Genomic DNA, 19,382 nt, shown 5'->3' on the forward strand with positions numbered 1-19,382 from the left:
ATCAGAAAATAGTAAAAAGTGGGGGCAAAACTGAAGAAATGCGGAATCCGAAGAACTCCGAAACAGAGATGATGCTACCTGATGCTACTGATAAAACTAATTAGCCCATTGAACCATTTAGTATATTCATTGTTCTGCTGATAAATTCAGTTTGTATATCGTGTATATTTTTTTTGGAATATTGGCTTCTAAAGATATTTGTGAACTGGACCGTACATACATACCTGAATTCTTTGTAGTTTTTAGGAATACGAGTATACATAGGTATTTATCGGGTTTCCTGAAGTATATTTTAACACCGTTAAAGTAAGTTTGGAAAGGTACATAAGTCGAAATACCCTCTGTATAGGTATATGAGTTAATAGACTGCACGATCGATAATTTTGTTTGTCTAGAATACGTTATGTAGATGTAGGTTTAAAGTGTATCTTACTAAGCCTTGACTACAACTATCTATTGGATCTTCGCCAAAGCATAACGATAAACAATAAATACCTTGAAATACCGGAATCAACGATTCTCCAGGCGTTATTGGTATAACAATAAAATGAGGTTCAGCCACAATCAACAGAATATTACGCGATGTAGAAATTACTGATGAAATCGTTTAAAATCTTTAATGGGGATCCTCTCATTGACACATTAACTCATTAGCTCAAAATTTACTTTTCACTAATATTTATTATTATTGATCTAATCTTTATGAACTTCTACAATTTAATTTAAAATTAGTTTTTTTAGTAGTCGTAGTTTTTGAGACCACTGCTTGGCGGTCAAACTATGGAAAGGATGATCAAGATGCACGAATGTTAATTTTCATGTTAGGGCATTTTTTACATATCAATGAACTGTGAGTCAGATACAGTTTACGCTAAAATTCCTGAGGATGCATAGTGTTGCAGAGGAAAACGTAAACAATACGTAGCGGAAAGTCGATATAAGCGAGGTGCGCACGAGTCCCGCGCATTTCTTCACGCGTGCGCCCGGGGACAACATGGCTGTCTTTATTGTGAGTTTGATTTTGTTTCTTTTTATGTGGGTTATAAATCTTAACAAAATATTTATTATTTGGTAATTCATATATAACATCATTTAAACTTTTTATTCTACTCTAGTTTTTATTGTTATTTTTTTTTTGTTTAAATCTAGAGTATAAAAGTTGGAACTGAAATTTAGTACTTATAAGATAAACAAACATTAGTAGCTAAAGTAGGTATATATAACCAAACATTAATTGATCAAGACTTGTTAATACTAAACCAGATCCGTAATCTCTTAAACTTCATAATATTTGAATCATATTGGGGTTTCCCATTATTGGTCAAATCAGAAACCGCGTAACATAAGTAATGATTAGCGGCCGGCGATGAAGTCAATCAAAATAATTATGTTGAACATGTCAAATCTTTAAAACAACTTCAGAATTATTTTTTATCATTTTGCGCAAAAGTAAAATCATAACAAAACTCAGCATAAAGGCAGGATTCCACCAGTGTGCGCCTTCGCGGTACTCTGCGGCACAAGCATCTTTAGTACAAAAATGCTTGTGCCGCACAGTGCCGCACACTAGTGGAATCCCGTCTGAAACCCGCGCGTTACCTACATTTCTATACAAAAGTACATAACTATAGACTTATATCGACCGGAATATGAACCGTGATTACCTTTTGTATTATTTCGCTATCTTGAGTTACCCGTGGAAAAAATGCATGTAACTGCGTCGAAATATCGGTATCTCGAAACCAATACAGGTAATCACGGTTCATATCCCGGTCGATATAAGTCTAGTGAAACTAACCGTGAATCATTCAAAACTGTTAAACTACATAATATAATTGGATATGCTTTTCTTGCTTTTCAACAGCAAAATTATGTGTTATCTATATGTTATTGGACGTGACTAGACCACCACCAGTATTAAGTAAATACATAAGCATGCACCAATGGTTAGGAATTGCAGCCATATGTATATAAATTTATTTGACAAGTTAGGCCCCTTTTCATAAAACCTGTTAAATTTTGTAATAAACACAACTGTAAAAATGACGGAAAAGGACGAACGAATACCAAGGGCTTAGAGGATATATAATATACAAGTACCTATGTAGAGTACCTACAATTAATTCAAATTCAGAAAAAAGTCCCTAGTTCTTGAAATCTACTTAGTACGCTATTTCAGAGTAAGTAGGTCCGCGTAACTTAAAGAACTGGCCTAACGAAAACGACTCCAACCCAAAGAAAAAATTATCAGGCACCATTGGACTTAATGAGGTTTTCTCACAATAAAATAAGTAGCTAGGTCCATAAGAGAGTTAAGCGCTGATGGTGGCCTAGCGGTAAAAGCGTGCGACTTTCAATCCGGAGGTCGCGGGTTCAAACCCGCTCATACCCATGAGTTTTTCGGAACTTATGTACGAAATATCATTTGAAATGAAACGCTTTTTGGTTAAGGAAAACATCGTGAGGAAACTGGACTAATCCCGATAAGAACCTAGTTTACCCTCTGGGTTGGAACGTCAGATGGAAGACGCTTTCGTAAAAACTAGTACCTACGCCAATTCTTGGGATTAGTTGTCAAGCGGACTGCAGGCTCCCATGAGCCGTGGCAAACTGCCGGGGCAACGCGAGGTAGATGAGAAAATAGCTAATACATAAGAAATTTTAGATGTCAAATGATATCTCGTACATTTACACCAAGAAGCTTAAGTATTGGTAACTATTGAGACGAGCTGGAATTAGAAGCTGATTTGGAACTCCTTACTAGGCCACCATAGTGCTCAGCATTGCCCAAGGGATGTAATGACAAGTATACTATCGAAACAAGTCGAATCCAGGTCGTATGCGCGAACGCAGCGACGCGCGTCCCTCGGCTCTCTGCACCGTAATTATGGGACAAATTGCAGGCGGTTTGGAAATAAAGGGATTTCGATGCCACATGTTAAAATGCGCGTGACAACTTGTGCAATGTGACTGCAATGGTCTAAGACACTGTTGGACATTCGTGACTATTTTGTCTTTTTAGGGTTCCGTAGCCAAATGGCAAAAAACGGAACCCTTATGGATTCGTCATGTCTGTCTGTCTGTCTGTCCGTCCGTATGTCACAGCCACTTTTTTCCGAAACTATAAGAACTATATACTGTTGAAACTTGGTAAGTAGATGTATTCTGTGAACCGCATTAAGATTTTCACACAAAAATAGAAAAAAAAAACAATAAATTTTGGGGGTTCCCCATACTTAGAACTGAAACTCAAAATTTTTTTTTTCATCTAACCCATACGTGTGGGGTATCTATGAACAGGTCTTAAAAATGATATTGAGGTTTCGAATATATTTTTTTTCTAAACTGAATAGTTTGCGCGAGAGACACTTCCAAAGTGGTAAAATGTGTCCCCCCCCTGTAACTTCTAAAATAAGAGAATGATAAAACTAAAAAAAATATATGATGTACATTACCATGCAAACTTCCACCGAAAATTGGTTTGAACGAGATCTAGTAAGTAGTTTTTAATACGTCATAAATCCCCTAAATACGGAACCCTTCATGGGCGAGTCCGACTCGCACTTGGCCGCTTTTTTTGTTTATTCATTTCATAATCATTCGGTAATAATATATACCGTAAACTCGCGTTACCTTAGCCCTATGGGGTAACATTACCCACCCATAAAAACTTATTTAAATGGTTAAATAATTTATTAAAAACGACATCATGTCATTCATTCGTTTAGTAATTGAATAAAATGGGTTTTTATAGGTGGGTAACGTTACCCTCTAAGGTAACCCGAATTTACGGTATGGACCGCAGATAAATGCTACGAAATATCGTGTACTACGCTATCTTTCACTCCCAGATCATTTTTAACTTAATACTACACGTCTGCATCTATACCGCGGTATTCGGAAAACAAAATCAGTTCTAGACTAGAGAACGATACGATATGTACTAGATACGTTGTAGTTTAGATTTCAACTAGTTCACTTTTGCAGCTCAATTCGGGCAACAAATGTCACTTTTACGTTAAAATATCGTAATAATATCTTGTGGAAATCGTTCAAGAGTATCTCCAGAATCGCACAAATGTTAAATTTGACAGGCAAGATCTTAAATATATCGTTGTCGTATCTTGGTGATGTCTAATAGACATCTAATAGATGTCTAGTTCAAAATCTGTTTCGGGCCCATACTCGGACCAAGCTAACTCTGCAAGGCATTTGCAATGACAAAGTGTGGCAATGTCATCATTAATATCAAACATCTATGAAAATATGACAAAGTGAGGGGGTGTCATTGTAATGACACTCCCTCATTTTGTGCTGTTCAAGCCGGTGCAAAGTTAGATTGACTCTATTATTATAGGAACTGCTGAGTATACAAATTTACTAACACTAACGCTATGGCATCCCTAAAATGACTCATTACTTAATCATTATATCAATACTATTGAGTCCACTTGAAAAACTGTCAAGGCCTTTGTCAGTCAGTCTGTCCGTCTGTCACCGCGGGTTCGTCGGCCGGGCAGAAAGACACATTTGCATGCAAACAGCTCTGTTTTCGGACCACGTGCTTACCGTTGTTCACGAATTATTATGTATTTAGATTACTATCTGGGGAGTTATGCGATAAAGTTAAATCGGACTTGGATAAAAAAACCGGCCAATTGCGAGTCGGACTCGCGCACGGAGGGTTCCGCACCATCAACAAAAAATAGAGCAAAACAAGCAAAAAAACGGTCACCCATCCAAGTACTGACCCCGCCCGACGTTGCTTAACTTCGGTCAAAAATCACGTTTGTTGTATGGGAGCCCCACTTAAATCTTTATTTTATTCTGTTTTTAGTATTTGTTGTTATAGCGGCAACAGAAATACATAATCTGTGAAAATTTCAACTGTCTAGCTATCACGGTTCGTGAGATACAGCCTGGCGACAGATGGACGGACGGATGGACAGACGGACGGACGGACGGACAGCAGAGTCTTAGTAATAGGGTCCCGTTTTTACCCTTTGAGTACGGAACCCTAAAAAGTAACTGTAACACATTATTTACCTGTAACGTTTACTTACGAATGTTAACCGGGAAACGTATTAGAAACATAAAATATTATTATACCAATTAAATTACATTTCAACGATAATTAATCAAAACATTCTTTATTCTATTTAGAGCTATTACGATATATAATATTCTAAATTCAACACCTGAAATTAGAGGAGTCAAAGACATACGAGTAAGTATGCCACAATATAAGTGGACACAATAAGATTAACAGAGGTGTTTACAAAGGTTGGATTTCGACTAAGGTAAACGTACTGATGCTCGACGCGGTCCCAATACAGTCACATGACTTACATAATCTTGAAACTTAAGTCATTGTCAATAGAGGTGACAGCAGGGTGTCATCTATTAGGCATTAGCATATCGAGCACTAGTACGTTTACCTTACTGCAGCATTACGAAGTGTCGACGGGCGTTTTTTTGTTGTCCCCTACACTTTTTTTCAAATTTAGGATTTTTTATGTTATTTCTACTCAGAATCACGAGCTCTTTCTATCCTAATAGTAGGAAAGTGTCCCAAAATTTCCATACATTTTTCGATCTTTCCATTCCGCGACCGCCATACAAAGTCTATGAAAAATGGTGACGTAATGGAAATAAAAACCTTAGGACACTTTTTTTCTCTTATTAGGATAGAAAGAGCTCGTGATTCTGAGTAGAAATAAGTAACATAAAAAATCCCAAATTTGAAAAAAAAGTGTAGGGGACAACAATGTGAATTTCCTTGAATTACTGCGTTCCTGTTGTTTTGCCCTATTACTGCCAAGATTTTTATGTTCAATTTGTCACTCGTTTCATCATGGAGGTTGATAAAATCATTAGACATTGGCCGGTCGAAGTATTTTGCAGATGGCGCCAGCATAGCTTGCCCTGTCAATCGCTGGAATTATGTCAATTTTTTTTTGGCTTGGTTGTCAGCCCTTTAAGCCAATTCGCATAGATCAAACCTAGAGAAAGGGGCAAGATATGATGTCGCTATCTATGCAAATCTTTGACAGTTACCCTATTACGTACCTATATTGTCCAATCAATAACGCTCCAGCCAGTAATGCTGCAATAGCAAGCACTGTTTTAAGGATGACTCACTAGCTAGACCGGCCCGGGCCCGGGCCGAGGCGTCCGACATGTCATTTTCTATGACGGCTGATCGGTGATCACGTAGTAATTTTCATAGAAAACGTAGCGCCGGAAGCTCCGGCCGGGCCCTCGCCCGGTCTAGCGTGAGTCATCCTTTAAGTAAATTACAATACAATATACATACATTTAACTTACATTCACAACACACACACAACAACACATCAACTAGGTACCTGTAGATATTTTTTAGGGATCCGTACCCAAAGGGTAAAAACGGGACCCTATTACTAAGACTCCGCTGTCCGTCCGTCCGTCCGTCCGTCCGTCCGTCTGTCACCAGGCTGTATCTCACGAAGCGTGATAGCTAGACACTTGAAATTTTCACAGATGATGTATTTCTGTTGCCGCTATAACAACGAATACTAAAAACAGAATAAAATAAAGATTTAAGTGGGGCTCCCATACAACAAACGTGATTTTTGACCGAAGTTAAGCAACGTCGGGCGGGGTCAGTACTTGGATGGGTGACCGTTTTTTTGCTTGTTTTTTTTTGCTTGTTTTGCTCTATTTTTTGTCGATGGTGCGGAACCCTCCGTGCGCGAGTCCGACTCGCACTTGGCCGGTTTTATTTGATACATACCCTCTGGCATCACAGGATAATCATTAAAATAAGAGACAGGCTTGTAAGCAAGCAAGCGGATCCTTTAGATAATGTTCGTAATTAATGTAATTTGATAACGACGGAAGGAAGCCAGCGGGGATTGTTCTCGTATTAGTATGTAGTGGCCGTAGGGCCTTCACCCACATCGGCACACCATCGTTAAAGGCCGTGTGGGTGTGACATCACTGTTCCGTTCAACAGGAGAGTGTCTTGAATACAATGGTTTATATAATTTTATTATAGATCGTCTAGCCGGCGGCGGTCAAGTTAATAATCCCTACTAATCCCTAGGTACTGTTATAAATGTAAAAGTAACTCTGTCTGGTTGTCTTTCTGTTACCTCTTAACGCTTAAACTGCTGAACCGGTTTAGATCAGATTTAATATAGAGACATTTCGAGTCCCGGGGCCTTCCCCGGATATTATGTCCTTACATAGAATAGTTGTTATTACGGACATAATCGTGCTACGTAAAAGAAGTCGCGGGCAGGATCTAATGTAAAGAAAACGTTCCCTGTCTGTTAAGCAGCGGCAAAAATTGACATTTGATCAGTCATGTCAGCCAGCCTGTCGTTAATTCAGCTGTGAATCTATCTAAGATGCCCATCGTATATCGACAAAGGCCAAATGAAAAGAAAAATTATATCGGGATGACAGACGCTACGAAAAGTCACGTGACTATCTCTACAGGGTGCTTCCTGTAACAGGAGTAATAAATTAAACTAAAGGCTGTACTCCTCAAACTGACCAACATTTGTTCAGCAACTTTTCAAAAATATGAATCCTTTAGACTTCCTCTTTTTCATACAAAATAAATATTGCCTTCAATGTACGCTGACATCAGTGTGTTTGATTGACGTTGCCTGTCACGCTTTAAACATAACAAAATTTGCAATACATTGCGTCTTAGAATAAACTTTAAAGTGTAATAAAAATCAAAACATGAGTTATTTTGAAAAGTTGCTGAACAAGTGTTGGTCAGTTTGTGGAGTACAGCCTTTAGTTTAATTTATTGCTCCTGTTACAGGAAACACCCTGTATACAATATTTAAGTTTCAATAAGCTTTATCTATCAACGATTGTCATCTAGGCCCGCTGTTAAATGTTATTCAAAACACTTTTCTGCACCTCTAGGCCCTCTAGCAGCAACAAACGTCATACAGGTAGCATCAAGATAGCAGCTGATGAATCGGTCCTGGCATTCATTGAATAATAGGCCATCTTAGGCGCCTCTTAGACGAATCTATTAGTTTTACTCGTTTTATTTAACACAATTAATTACTCTCTTATCACTTGTTTTGCCTCCAGTGAACCAGCTTGTGTGTAAGCTTCGATTACACGCATTTATTACACAGCACCAGTTCAAATAGTACTAGGACTAAATCCACAGCCAAGACAAAACGGTTTATAAATAAGGTAACTGCTAATTCAACAAGCTTAGGTATGACGTGCCCCGATAGCTTTAATTACCATAGTTTACCCTAGTCTGCGTCTCAAAGAATACATTAATAGGTATTAATGCTAATTTATTTTATTTATGGCTGTGTGATGATCACTTCCGGATGCTTTAGATTACGCATTAAAAGGGCAAAAAAAAGGTAATCACGACTGTTGACTGAACGCATTTTGATATGGATGTAAGATAGAGTGCCTAGTGGCGCCTATCTGTTCATCCGTTGTAGTCAAAGCATACGTATGTACAGTCAGGCGCAGAGAAAAACCACATAGAAGTTTGTATGCATAGGTGCTAAGCGAATAGTATTGCTGATTGTACATTTAAGCGGCCGAGGCGATCAAATTGTGTGTTGTCGCACACGATCTTATTCTCTTACTTAATTAGGTACTGCTGTGGCGCAACGACCCGAAGTGGATCTTGGCCTCGGACACTAAAGACCGCCATGCTACTCTGTCCAAAGCCGTTTTTGTCCAGTCGACGGCGCCGAGTTCTCTAAGGTCTTTCTGCACTTCCAGGGCCTCTCTTACGAAAAGAAAATCCATCAATATAATTATTACATCATAATCTTTATTAAAACGTTACTATTAGTAGACTATAAACAGTTTCCATTTCATTTGCGCAATATTAATTATTTATGTATACTTATATAAAAACCTTTATCAACCATTATTGTATAAATAATTAAATAAATTTAATAATCTTGCGCGAAAGAAATGGAAATGTTGTCTTGCGATACTTCAACTTAGCGGCTTGATTCGAACTTTAAGATGGGTCAAAAAAATTCTAAAGATACGACATGGATCTGATATGTTAGTGTCAAAAGTAACGTTTCTTCAAACAAAAACGTGACTTTTCACACTGACATATCCGATCCATATCGTGTCTCTAGCAAATTTTTGTTGTATCTTAATAGATGTTAAATAAAATTTGCTTCTGACTGTTTGGAATATTATTTATCGAGAGTGAATCTAGACATATTTTAGGAAAGCATCCATCGACACTTACCATCAGGTGAGATTGTGGTCTAATGCTTACCTTTTTCCAATAATATTGAAATTGATAAAATTGAGGGATTTTTTGTGTTAAGTATCCTTATTATGGACACGTAGGCATCGTGACTTGAAACGTAGAAACAATAAAAATTGAAGTTTTTCTTTAGTTCCTGTTTGATAACACTCGCATAATTGCGTGTAACTACCCAATCCGTTCACGCATTCGTTACTATATGTAACCAGGTCCAATTTATAATAATTAATAGCTAAGTACTACATAACAGGTAGTAGGTAGCTATGAATTATAAAACAGACCGAATCAGGTAAAACTATTAATTCTACTTTCTGTAAATTTTATGTAAACATGATGGGATTAAACTCGGCAGTAAAATTTTAACAGTAGGCCGCATAAACGTAACAAGTTAGGTATTTTGCAAGCAATAAAACCCTTCTACACTTTCATTATTCCTTGATCCTCGCATCTGGCATCTGTTTATCGGTGGATGCCAGCGTAGTATCTGTTTTAATGCTGTATTTAGGTAGGTACCTAATATTGACTAATTTATATGTCGGAGAATGGCTGAAGTGTGCCATCTATCGCCTTGAAGAGGCGTTTCATCACGCAATCTTTGACAAATAGAGCAAACTAGGGTGTTATGTGTACACCTGAGTGGTGTTCGGCGCAGTTCCGCCAAGGCGTCATAGAGTGCGCTGTCAAAAACAAATGAAATCCAGAACAATTGAATTGATGCTGTCAATCGATCTTCAGATGGGAACATGATGAGAACGAACGGGAGAAGATGACGTCGGTGGCGGTTCCTGGGTCTAATCCACTGGTTTGCTTTGATTAAGAAGTGTAACGTGTGCTATGATTTGTAATCAGTCTTATCCAGTAAAGACTGTGAGTTGAATAACGTATTTCATTGACGAGGGCTCGCCATCCATAATTGAAGGTATATAATGTGTATTGAATCCTTTCAAAAACGGCATCGATTGACATTGACGCCATACTTAAAACATGACATATAGCGGATATTACGATCAAGTCTAATCATTTGGCCTTTCTAATAAAACCGAGCAATCGGTCCCCGACGTCCATTATAATTCAAATACACGGCTCACCTTGCTCCTCGGAGGCCGGGTACCGGAAAACTGTGCCACGAAAGTTGCGAATCTTCATAGAAAATCACAGACATATATCTAACTATCTAACTAGATTGCAGTGGTCCAATGAATTTCCGTGACAATTAAAGTTCTCTACACAGAAAATTCATACGGCCGGCACCAGTCCAACTTATACATACTATAGTTCTTATAAATGCTTTGATGATTTTTTTTTTATTCCTTGGCCAAAATGTTAAAATTGGAATGGACATAAAAAAAAACAATAAATTGCTAAACACATCGCTATCTTTTAACAACCATCAAAACACCGGCAGCCAAAACACATCATGCGGTCTAGCATGAGTTGCTTTCTCGCGCGCGACTCCATAAATCTTGCGCGACTTCAAGTATGGAGAACGCAACTCGTGCTTGTCACTGTTTGAACGTATTTATATCCATTTAAGTAAACAGTGGTAAATACATACTACGCTATTAGATATATGTCTGTAGAAAATCATAAAATTTACTATGTGTGATGCACACAACGTCAATCAATCTTGGCAATGAGGTTTAGATGAAGTTAAATTGCCCGTCTACTGCCACAGAATGCTAATTGGGTAATCTTAACCCTCTACAACTGTGGTGACTTTTTTTAGAGAGATTCTATACTGATGTGGTGTCTATGAGACCTCATTTTCGATAATTCATTAAAAATAAACTAATGGCAAAATGGTAACTATTGTTTTATATAACAATCAATCCATTTATAATTTAATACATTCAATTGTAAAATACGTTTAAAATAAAATACATAAGAAATATATAATAAATTTTAATGAGATCACAGTTTCTTACAATTTGTACTTAGGCTAACAAAAATAAAAAAAAAAAACTTAAAAATCAGCAACTTCAAGTAACTTCATTAATTTTTCTTCTTTTGAACATTATATTTATACTTTAAAAAAAAATAGTGAAAATCTAAAATCAGAATAAGGCACTAATCAGTCCTGAAGTTGGTACTTATTTTAAAGGATTTTCGTCGATCAACTATGTAAAATATAATTATTTATGTGGTGAAGTCTCTCAGACACTATAGAAACATTACTATTTTTGTGAGGTGACGTCTGATAGACCCCATAATTACTATGAACAAGTACATATTTTTATGAGGTGAGGTCTGTCAGACCCAGGACTTATTGCTGTGCTCACGTCTGTGGGACACCCGCAGCTCATATCTCCCGATGCTTGCAGCACATTGCCGCTCGGGCATCACTGTCCGATGCCGCGAGTCGTTTGAGGAAGGTAATGAGCGAGACAGAACTATATCGCGCCGTACGCCGACATAGCAACAAAAAAAATATTTGGCGGTGTCTGATAGACCGCACATCAGTCGCAGAGGGTTAATGATCGTGAGACCCATATTCGTTGTCATCATGTTGTCATGATCAAGTTACTAAAATAGACGAAAACAATAGGTTAGTGTCTTCACAAAAGTCAGCTCACTCTTTTATTAATTGAAACAGAAAAAAAACCGGCCAAGTGCGAGTCGGACTCGCGCACGGAGGGTTCCGCACTATCAACAAAAAATAGAAACACAACAAGCAAAAAAACGGTCACCCATCCAAGTACTGACCCCGCCCGACGTTGCTTAACTTCGGTCAAAAATCACGTTCGTTGTATGGGAGCCCCGCTTAAATCTTTATTTTATTCTGTTTTTAGTATATTTGTTGTTATAGCGGCAACAGAAATACATCATCTGTGAAAATTTCAACTGTCTAGCTATCACGGTTCGTGAGATACAGCCTGGTGACAGACGGACGGACGGACGGACGGACGGACAGCGGAGTCTTAATAATAGGGTCCCGATTTTACCCCTTGGGTACGGAACCCTAAAAAGAACATTCAATAATTGAGACACTCCTTCTTTGGAAAATCAGGCTGTTATAAAACCGCTACTATGACCACAATCATTATTTTTGTAAGAAATAATGCCATTACACACCGGGGGGTTCAAAATGTTCGCTGTGTTATTTTATGTAAATGGCCATAACTACACTAGATTATTTTTAATTTTTAACAAGCAGAAACGTCTGCAATCGATGCTATTAAGCTTAGAATAAATTTAAAAGTGGAAAAATTACTGTCTTGGGTGAGACTTGAACTCACGGCCTCTCATGGCCTCTGGGTTCAAGTCTAACCCAAGACAGTAATTTTTCCACTTTTAAATTTACACTAGATTATTCATTACAAAACATTTGATTCTTCTATTGATGAATATATTTCACCAACTAGTACCTACTGAAGTATTGGCATTGTTCTTTAGCTGCGATAATGTAGTTTAATCACAATTAATTAAGATGGAGAAGATATGGTATAAAACTGCTATTATAGTATTTATTGCAAGACTTCCGATCATGGATTTGCTTCCTACTTATTATAGCATTGTTTATACGAGTATACTTTAGTTTTTTCTAACATTCATGCATTCATACCCAGTAGAACTAAAAAATAAACACTAAAATTACTGAACTAAAAAACCTTTGTGATACAGTGCGTTATTGTGTTGGAATTAGTGGTACTAATTTAATGAATGCATTCGTTCGTGCATTCAAAATATCTTAACCTTTTTCGTGTTTTTATGCCAGGATACCGGTACCCCCCCATCCGATTACAAACCTACTTTGATTACTTGAATACCATAGGGTTCATATTTCGGAGATAAATGTCATCAAATAGCCCAATATTTAAAAATGATTTGTAAAAAAACAAATCTCATTTTCGTGTCCTGGGTGGTCCTGGTCAGGACAGGATTCATGACACCCAGAATGCCGGTTGTAATAATAACACAATATAACACCGGCCTAGAAAAGCTATAAATATACTTGGTCAAGCAGACCTTGACAGTAGAAAAGGCGGCAAAATTTAAAAATGTAGGCGCGATGGGATATCGTTCCATTTGAATTTTGCGCCTTTTTTTACTGACAAGATTGGCTTGACCAGCTATGTCTACTAAAAAAATTACATTTACTAGACCCGGTTAAACCAGACCTCATTATTATGATGTATCATCTAAATGTGGACTAGTTATAATAATACGGTGTATTTTCCAGTGCATCACTGCAGCTTTGTTCGCGGCTGCCTCAGCAGCACCTCCCGGCCAGCAGCCAAGATTCTACCAGGGCCCTGGGAATCCTAATTTTCAGCCCGGGTAAGTTATACATATAATATACAACCTCTCTGATGAAGTCTGATAGTGAATCTGTACGATACATACTAAAAAGAATAGGTATGGGCTGTAATCCGATAACGGGATTTTACCTACTAAAACATCTAACCAAACAAAATGAACTGAATTACCTAAGTGACATTTTATTTAGAAGTAAATTTTGAATTTGTAAATCTGTCATAGACAAATAAGCCTGATGCTGCAGAAAACCAAAGAGTCTATAGTATATATCTACCCTACAATATAATACCTATAAATATTAAAGCAGACCAAATAAATGACAAAATAGACGCCTACGTTTTATAACGTTTCGTCTAGGGTTTGCACGACGGATCCGAAATGTATGGGAATATCCGCGGATCCGGATCCAGATCCGGATAATTTCATACATTTCGGATCCGGATTGCAAACCCTAGTTTCGTCTGTTGCCATTTTAATTCGGAGAAGGATGTCGGAACTACAAAGGTATCATTTAGATACAATCATCAGTTTTTTAATGGGAACCTGTTCCGACAATACTGAGAATTAGTTTGATGTGCCAACTAATATTATAAAAAACTGCCATTACAGAAAAAAATAGCCCAGGAAAAGTGAACAATTAAACCAAAAGTTGCATACTAAAAACCACCCAACTATATTCGAGTTAGTTTTGGTATTGTATAGTTGGGAGATTATGTTGGTTGTTTTACAGTAGGTGCCTATTTATATGGCAAATCTGGATGCTATTATAATATTGAATACTTTAATATGTGTTATTATTTTTAAGGCTGGAGCAGTATTACTTGGACAACGCGGAAATGGCGAACTACTACAACCAGGCGCAACAGAAGCAAGGTAACAATAACAGCACAATACAAATCGTGTAGTTTTTACTTAGGAACATAATTTTGGAACAATAGCAACAACTAGGCGACAACCGGATGTCTAATGAAATTATATTTTGAAATAATTGGTCATTTGCTTACATCTCAAGGCCATAGTGGTTATATTATCTTTCAAGACCACCAAATAAAATATTTTTATGTACGTTGACATTTAAAATATATCTGGACCATGAACCATTTTTGGGACCTCTATTTATTTTTGGAGCGTAACAAGTGGTAAGTATGTTGTATCAAGAAAACAGATAGAGTTTAGACTAAGTAAAGTCTGCAACGATTTTGATAGCATACGCGGTGCAAGTGTTATTTGTACGTCATAATTTCATGATGTCAAGTTTGACGTTTGAAATAACACTTGCACTGCGTGTGCTATAAAAATCGTTGCAGACTTTTCTTGGTCTAAGTCTATCTCGTTGAAATGTCCCATGTTACTGTCAAATAATCGTGTAAGAAATCATGATTTAACGTTATCTGCAGTCGTAGTATACCGTCAAAGAAGGGTGAGTTGATATCCCATTGTCTATGGTGTTAAGTAGAATACCATAATGCATTACTTTTATGGAACATTCCAGGCCAAGTGAACGCGAACGCGCCGGCTCGGCTGGAGAACTTGGAGCCTGACAGCGAAGTGGAACTGGTTCCAGGAGTGCAGCAGCCGCAGCAGCCGCCTCAACAGGTCAGTATTAGCCTAAATACTATAGGATCCTAGAGATAGAACGTCTGTCATCGACGGTTAACCGGGTAATAGTTTTAGCAAGGTAACAGGGTCAGCCAAGACGTGACAACCGTTTATAGAAAACGCCAAATAAAATTTTATTTATTCAATTCAATTCAATTCATATTTATTACAGATAGCAAAAGATCCATATTACATTAAAATTAATATCACGAACACAATAAAGATAATAATTTAAAATTAAAACAATATTCCAATAAAAATAAAATAAAATAAAAATATATACATTAATTTAAAATATACAGGCACATTGAAACATCATCATCATTATCCTTGCCTTATCCCATTTACTTGGGGTCGGCACATCTAACACTCTGGCGCCATTTTTGGCGGTCTTTTGTCATATCCGGCGTCAAGCCGTGCGTCAGTAGGTCTTTTTTGATGGTCGAAGCCCAGTTTGTCAGCGGTCGGCCCCTTCCCCTTGAGACTCCATCACTTTCGGTGGTTACACTCTTTGTAATATGGTCGTCGCTACGGCGTTGGACATATCCGAACCATCGCAATCTGCTTTCGCGCATTTTGTTCCGAATGTCTGCGACTTTGAAGGTGCCTCTTATGTACGTGTTTTTTATTTTGTCCAGCCTTGTAACTCCCCCCGACCAGCGCAACATCTTCATCTCCGTTACGTGCATTCTTTGTTCATCCTGTTGTCTCATGGTCCAGCACTCGGATCCATAGAGCAGGGCTGGTCTAACTGCCCGTTTGTATACTGTACCCTTTGTTTTGATTGGGATCTTTGGGTCGCACAGGACGCCCGTGAGGGAACGCCATTTCAGCCACCCTGCCCTTTTTCTATTCTCGATATCGGGCTCGGTTGACGCTGTTGACGTGATCAAAGAACCTAGATATTTAAACGACTAAAATATATTTATATAAATATGGAAATGATAACGTAACGTTTCGTACATTTGCACTTTTTGATTGACGTTTAACGATTTCCATCATGACTGCGACCCCAGATGACCTACTGTAAACACTGATAGTATTTTGATATGGTGATAGCTGTCATTTAACCATTTATAACTAAAACGTATACATTATTATTGAGACGACAGCTGTCTCCGTACCCAAGCTACTCGTATGTGAAAAATATTATAGGCGAAGATTTACCAAAAATATTTAAAACATCTTAAACAATATTGAAACTTTTTGGCCACATGTAAACACCATTTGTACAATAAATAAAATCGCTTTCATAAAACATGTATCAGATAAGAAAAGTTTAGCAAAAGTAAAAATGTCCAGCGCCTGCGTCAAGAAAGACGCAAGCAAACATAAGCTTAAGTATGTTAACAGTAGGATTTTATTTTCAGAACCCAGTATCTCCCAATTTGCCGGGCTTGGTGCCTGGACAGCGGGTGTTCATTGTACATATGCCAGTCCCGGGATATAGGTAAATACACAGATGAAGCAGATTCATTGATTTAATCAGATGTCTGAAGATTAATTTATTGTATTAGAAGTGTGTGCTTCGAATTTGACAGAATGTAGACGGAGCTGTACGTCTGTACGGCTCCGAACATTTAGGACCTATATCCGGTCATTTTAGTTGTCATAAGTTGTAGTTTGACAGACAGTATTTATTTATTATTCTAGGCCTGGCACTGTTGGAGGGTACCAGCCCCTATACATTGTAGCTGCAGCACCTCAAGGGGGAAACGCTGGAGCATACGCAGCCAATGGTAAGAGGAACTCTCTGTTGTTACGAGATAATCCATTTCAAGTAAAAACTGTTACTTTCATGCTAAGGCCATAACCATAGAAATGGCATTATTACGTACTAAGTAAAATTATTCGTTGTAAAATATTTTTTCTCTCAAACATTACAAGTAAACATATTAAGAGAAAATCTGTAAATATAATTGTATGACATTCGGATAAGGAGAATCACCTTAACAACAACTAACTTGACTTTAAAAATCAATTTAAAAATAAATGAATAAATCCATTAAGTAACTAACATCGTTTTAATTTTATTATCAGTGATAAAATATTATCTAACAATGAATGTTTATACCTATAAAGTTATACAAAATACGTGTTTATCCGTCTCTACAGGATACCAAAATGCCATCCTACTAGACCCTTCCGGGCAAGCAGTGCTGTCTCCAGTGAACGGGTACTACAGACCGGGCCTGGGGCCTCAGCAGGCCAACCCTGGACTACTACTGGGAGCGCCTCTTGGCTTGCAGCGACCCTTCGACTTGTCGTACCAAGATCCTAACCTAGCATACCAGTAAGTACCTATAAGAGTAACAGCTGTTACCTTATTGAGATATTTTTGTTAATTTTGCTGGAATCGTAATAGGTATCAACTGAAATTATCATATCCAGTAACTTTACTGCAATTGATTTAATGTAAGGAGTATTTGGGAGACTTGAAATTTCGGGAACGTTAAACCTCCTTCCAAAATTCAATTGAGATTTAGCTAAAATCTTACTTAACAATCTTTTGTTTGGTTGAATGTACCGGGCCAAAGTTACCTAGGACAGCTAGGGTTTAATTTGCTGGTTTAAAGGACCTTAGTGTGTGAAAGAATTGTTTAAGTGAGTACTAATAGATGAATAATATTTATCTGTGAATTTTTAGACAAGTTGGACCTCAAGGACCGGGACCAGAGGGTCAGCAGATTCGCCTAGCTCCCGTGCCATTCCGTCAACCTTCAGCCGCCGCTAACGCTGCTCCAAATGCAAATCGTAAGTGGAAAATTACTGTGATACACATTAAAATATTACATACATCTACTTTAGACAAAATAGGCTTGTCATTTACTAAGAGCTAGTTACTCCAACCACACTTGACAGACTGATCAACGTCACTCAACAGTGAACTAGGACAGATGGTTTGGCGCAACTGACCCTTCAACAATTAAGACGCATCTACACTACATTCTGCATACGAGGAACAGTAGAAGATCCTTACTTGCCCACATAACCCCACGCTTCAAGCACAGCGTTCCGCTTCCTTACGTCTGAAATGCACCTAACTGTGCTCCTATTACATATAGGACAGGTTGGTTGTATTCAACTGTAGACATATTCATGTTTTTACCATTGCTCTATTAATCTAGTTACGCTTATTTGTTATGTCCACTCCTCATTTTAATGTACCGTGTCATATCCTCAGAATCAGCAGCACCTTCAGAGCAGAAGCGTGTTGGCCAATCATCGGAGAGTAACGAGCTGAAGGAAGAACCGAAGCGCAACGCGAGACCTGCGCCTGCGCATGCCCCGCGCAAACCTTAGACTGCTAGCAAAATATCTGCACAGTAGATGTAGTGTGTTAACCCTTTTAGGGTTTCGAGTCACATATGTAACATTGTGAATGTTTTAAGTCGAAATCTTGTTTAAAGTACTACTTGAAATCAATAGCAATACCAATGTTATATTAAATGCTTGAAGAATACGATGATTTAACTTAGTTTGTAGGTAGGTACTTAAAGTATAATGAAATTTTGCAAATTTTTCAAAATCTGCTGAAGCGGAAAACTAGAAATAGACGACCTTTTTCGAAAACTAATATTGAAACTTTGAAAGTCAAAGTTAATATTTAAAAGAAAAATGACAAGAAACGATGTTCATCTAAGTATATGACCTATATTGACGAAGTGTAGAAGAAATTTAGACAATGTGATAATTAGTACATAGATAAATAGGTATCTATATATTATGAAGATTCTGCGATTTGGTCTGCCAAAGTTTTACTAACCAAACACAAGTTTGAAATGTAATCTGCCCATTTCGACATTATTCAATGTACACCTACATTAGCATCGAATCAAAAAAAAATCGGCTGACTATTTTTCATCAAAATGTACCTAACTGCATATGCCTATATATGCATATGCATGTCCTTATGCATTTTGTTGTAAATCACATAATTTGATAAGTAATTTAATTCGTTTTGCAATCAAAAAGTAGGTCATCTTCATATTACATTAGGTATTATTGAGTAACCTTGTACCTGATTGAACTTATTGTAGAACATTGAACGAATAAACAATATTAATAAATTGAATCTGTTTTATTTCACTCTACTATTTCTAGACAATAATGTTGCATTTCTAATGTCCACAATGAATTTGACAGATATTTTGTATATTTTTTAGGGTTTAAAAATAAAATTCTAGATTGCTTTTCATAATTGAGAAAACACAATAAAATCTTACATATTTAAATCGAGGAACTTGAACTC

At 37.4% G+C, this 19,382-nt stretch overlaps 1 protein-coding gene across 1 annotated transcript; it reads left to right on the plus strand.

The window, feature by feature from the left end:
• The first annotated feature begins 903 nt into the window (after positions 1 to 903).
• LOC134650258 (uncharacterized) lies at positions 904 to 18,513 on the plus strand. The gene is made up of 9 exons (XM_063505214.1): positions 904 to 1,009; positions 13,455 to 13,552; positions 14,337 to 14,404; positions 15,024 to 15,127; positions 16,501 to 16,580; positions 16,784 to 16,869; positions 17,246 to 17,423; positions 17,778 to 17,884; positions 18,315 to 18,513. Exons 1-9 carry the CDS (start codon positions 995 to 997, stop codon positions 18,431 to 18,433), a joined length of 855 nt encoding a protein of 284 aa, XP_063361284.1. The 5' UTR covers positions 904 to 994; the 3' UTR covers positions 18,434 to 18,513.
• The last annotated feature ends 869 nt before the right edge of the window (positions 18,514 to 19,382 follow it).

Source organism: Cydia amplana, chromosome 8 (assembly GCF_948474715.1).
Source record: "Cydia amplana chromosome 8, ilCydAmpl1.1, whole genome shotgun sequence".
Lineage (NCBI taxonomy): Eukaryota > Metazoa > Arthropoda > Insecta > Lepidoptera > Tortricidae > Cydia > Cydia amplana.

Excerpts from the sequence above, each read along its gene's own strand:
- LOC134650258 (XM_063505214.1), top strand. Across the intron at positions 16,581-16,783 it reads ATGCCAGTCCCGGGATATAG|GCCTGGCACTGTTGGAGGGT; the intron begins GTAAATACACAG and ends TTATTATTCTAG. Across the intron at positions 16,870-17,245 it reads TGGAGCATACGCAGCCAATG|GATACCAAAATGCCATCCTA; the intron begins GTAAGAGGAACT and ends CCGTCTCTACAG.